The following is a 4,092-nucleotide window of genomic DNA, read 5'->3' on the forward strand; positions in this document are numbered from 1 at the left end:
TAGTCGAATTCAGAGGGAATGAAAGCAGAGATAATCAATCAGATGTGATCTGTGCCAGCCAGAAATCTCTCAAAGACAGACACTGCCAGCAAGCCTGAAACAAAAAGCAGAAAGTGTTGGAGAAACTCAGCAGGTCTGGCAGCACTTGTGGAGAGAGAGAAAGTAGTTAATGTTTCCAGTCCAACAACTCTTCAGCAGAACTCATGAACACCGAACTCGAAATATTGACTTTGCTTTCTTCCCGTGGATGCTGCCTGACCTGCTGAGTTTCACCAGCAATTTCTGTTTTGTTTCAGAATTCCCAGCATCCCCAGTTCGTTGTTTTATTAGAATATATTCTGGAGGTTCTCTACACCCTGGGAAAATAGGAACTATCCAAAATCCAGTCTGTTCTTATTCTTCACGGTGTGTCATAATTGCATTTCGATCAAACACTGGTGAAATGGTTTTGTTCATCTGTGCAATTACCTGCTCATTTCTCTCATTGGCTCTTCGTATCTTTCAGTTATCACTTGACCTCTACTACACTGAAGATGAAATCTATGAGCTGTCCTATGCAAAGGAACCAAAAACTCACCGAACCGTGGTAAGGAAACATGGTCCTGTTCAATACAGTCACCGCAGGAAGACTTATCGCCTGGGAATTCAGCAACGGGCTTCCCAGTCATACAGTACAGAAACAGACCCTTTGGTCCAACTCGTCCATGCCAGCCAGATATCCTCCCTGGTGAATAGCCAAGGTCTTTTCCCAGGGGTAGGGGAGTCCAATTTGAGAGGTCATAGGTTTAAGGTGAGAGGGGAAAGATTTAAAAGAGACCTAAGGGGGAACTTTTTCACACAGGGTGATACATGTATGGAACAAGCTGCCAGAGGAAGTGCTGGAGGCTGGTACAATTACAACATTTAAAAGGCATCTGGCTGGGTACATGAATAGGAAGGGTTAGAGGGATATGGGCCAAATGCTGGCAAATGGGACTAGATTAATTTAGGGTATCTGGTCAGCATGGACGAGTAGGACCGAAGGGTCTGTTTCCACGCTTTACAGCTCTCTGACTCTACCCTAGCAAAAAGACCTTGGCTATTCACCCTATCCATGCCCCTCATGATTTTACAAACCTCTATACGGTCACCCCTCAGCCTCCGATGCTCCCCGGGAAACATCCCTGGCCTATTCAGCCTCTCCCTATAGCTCAAACCCTCCAACCCCAGCAACATCTTTCAAGTTTAACAACAGCTTTCCCATGGCGTATGTGGACCCAGAATTGAACGCAGTATTCCAAAACCCATTGAAACTGGGTAAGAAAGCTGGGCTTTCTAACTGTCTGATTCATTAATGTCCTTTCAAGAGCAGCAGGACACTCAAGTAGGAGCAGGAGTAGGCCATTCAGCCCCTCAGCCCTGCTCCATTATTAAATACAATCATGACTGATCTCATCTTGGCTCCACATTCAGCTCCACCTCCTGACCTCCTCCCCTTCAACCCGTTACTAATTAAATATCTGTCTGTCTCTTCCTTCAGTTTACTCGGTGTCCCAGCATCCACCACACTCTGTGGGAGTGAATTCCACAGATTCACGGCCCTTTGAGAGAAGTAATTCCTCCTCATCCCTGTTTTAGATCTGCCAGCTCTTATCCTAAACCTCTTAGATTTGCCCACAAATGAAAACACCCTCTCCACGTCCACTTTGTCGCCTTACGTACCTCAGCTGGATCTCCTCTCATTCCACTAAACTCCAGAGAGAATCGGCCTAAGCTGGTCAATCTCTCTTTGTAAGACAACTTCTGTATTTAACCAATTATCCGTATTTTTGACGCTTATTAAACCCCTCTTCTCTGGAATGAAGGAAATCTGTAGTCCTGACCCAGTCTGGTTTATATGTGATTCCAGACCAGTTACTCCAAAGCGGTTGACTCTTAAATGCCCTCTGAAGTGGCATAACAAGTCACTCGGTTCAGGGACAGCTAGAGGTAGGAAACAAATGTGGGCACTGCCAATCATGCCCCACATCTCATGAAAGAACGAGAAAGGGATGCAATACTAGACTAGGCAAATGTGCACAAGTTGACTGAGTAATGATGGAAAATAAAATGGACAGTTATAAAGCCCCTGTTCCTCTGTGCTGTTCTCTCACTTACTTACATTGTTACCTACCTTCCCACTTACTGGGAAGGTCCATGCTTTGATCTCCTGCCTGTCCTGAATCAATACATTCTGGCTTGTGACAGAAACGAAACTGACAGGGATATTTGGGCAGAGGTGGGAAAGTGGGAGTGAAGGCCACAATCAGATCAGAGGAACAGCCCAGAGGGGCTGAGTGACCTACTCCAACTCCTGTCTCTTACGTTCTATATTCTGGGAGAAATGATCGAGGGGCTCATATCTGGCAAAGACCCAGCAGCAATGCGCGGTGGTTTAATAAGGGTCAAAAATACGGATAATTGGTTAAATACAGAAGTTGTGAAAAATCGAGAAGACACATAGAAAACAACACCTCTTCCACACTCCCCCCATTTTCGTCAATAGGTTAGAGGGGGCAGGTGAGTATAATTTCAAGTAACTATGCCAAAACTCCTGGCTGGCAAGGGAATGGACAAAACGTGGGTCTGACATCCAATGTGAAGCCTGCCGCAGTCGAATAGCTTGTCAATTGCCACGGTTCAGGCATCAAAACCAGGGAGATATTGAAGGGTGACTGCTCCCTCTGTACCAGGGTGAGTGAGAATGTCACTGGCATCCGCAGTGAAGCTGTGCTTTAAATGAATCGATATGGAAAATTAGAAATCTGTTCCCCTGCTAGTTTTACTGATGGTGTCGGGGGTTTTGTGCTAACCGTGATGAGTGGTTGGCAGCTTGAGGTATCAGCCGGAGCTGTGCGGTCACTGCAGCAATGATGACTTGCATTTATGTGGCACCCTTTGTCATTTCACAAAGCGTCCCACGATTCCAGCATCAAGCCACAGAAGGACAGCTTGAAGAGGTAGGTTTCAACAAAGCAGATAGGTGGCGATGTTTAGCGAGGGAATAAAGAATGACCTTCGGTGATGGGGGTGATGAAAATGGGGAGTGTGGGAAGAGGCAAAAGTGTGTATTTTTCAAGATGTCTTCTCGATTTTTTCTTAGCAACTTCTGTATCTTGCCAATTATCCTTATTTTTGACCCAATCCAGCATTCTAAACTACTGTGTATCACTGGTGGGTCTGGGAATTGTACTCAGTCATTTGCTGGATGTAAATCTCTCCATCATTTCCCCCAGAACTTAGAAGATAAGAAACAGGAGTTGGAGTAGGCCATAGACCCCTCGAGCCCGTCCTAAACTGACTGAGGCCTTGCTTCCAGCATCCTGCCTTGACTCCCTGTCAATCAAAAGTCTTAACATTTCTTCCAAAAATGTAACTTACTCACCAGATTTGTCAAAAAAAATACATTGAAATTGAAAACGACAGAAGCTGGAATCGAATTTGACTTTTCTCCGTACAACCTCCGTTCCTGAGGTACCTCAGTTCGGTTTATAATGGCCGGTGTGGAGATGATGGGCTGAATGGCCAGCTTCCGCACTGTAGGGGTTCTATGGTTCCAGTTACTGTGTAGATTCCTGGTCAGACGGAGGGAGTGGGAGCAGAGAGGGGTGGGGACTCTGTTGCAATGCTGGGGCAGGGACATTCCACGCTCCAATATGGCTGAAAGGGTTTAGGCCTCCCCCGGTTGGGATAACAGCCAGCTGCCGTTGAGCGAATCTTTCACCCATTTCCATTCTTTTGCAGTCAGTGTCCCCCTGCAAGCCACCGGTGGTAGTCGACTGGGCCTCTGGTGTGGCACCAAAGTTGGATGCTGTGACAGTCAGCAAGCATGTCCAGCAGATGGTGGATGTGAGTACACCTCAATCGCATTGTGACTATTAACACCACCCACATCAACGTACCACTCCAATAAGGGTCGGGAGGCTGGGCTCGGGTGCGTTGGTGAGCTGCCAAGGTTCCAGCTGGCATTCCTTTGGTGGGCAGGAAGGGGGGATAATAAGTGTGGCTGGTAGGTTGTTGGTACCCCACAGGGTATGGATGGGGGTACTGGGGGAGAGGTGATGTAGGGCGGGC

At 47.0% G+C, this 4,092-nt stretch overlaps 1 protein-coding gene across 1 annotated transcript in view; it reads left to right on the top strand.

Moving 5' to 3' along the window:
- The window catches only part of LOC109938265 (RAS guanyl-releasing protein 1-like), a gene marked incomplete at its 5' end in the record, with an annotated part of 46,774 nt that extends 42,874 nt beyond the window's left edge, over nucleotides 1–3,900 (top strand). The window contains 2 exons of the mRNA XM_048618230.1: nucleotides 506–586; nucleotides 3,763–3,900. Coding sequence (XP_048474187.1) covers nucleotides 506–586; nucleotides 3,763–3,900 — 219 coding nt within the window. The remainder of the gene's footprint in view (nucleotides 1–505; nucleotides 587–3,762) is intronic.
- Between the last annotated feature and the right edge of the window lie 192 nt (nucleotides 3,901–4,092).

This window comes from Rhincodon typus, chromosome 39, assembly GCF_021869965.1.
Source record: "Rhincodon typus isolate 14 chromosome 39, sRhiTyp1.1, whole genome shotgun sequence".
In the NCBI taxonomy this organism is placed as follows: Eukaryota; Metazoa; Chordata; class Chondrichthyes; order Orectolobiformes; family Rhincodontidae; genus Rhincodon; species Rhincodon typus.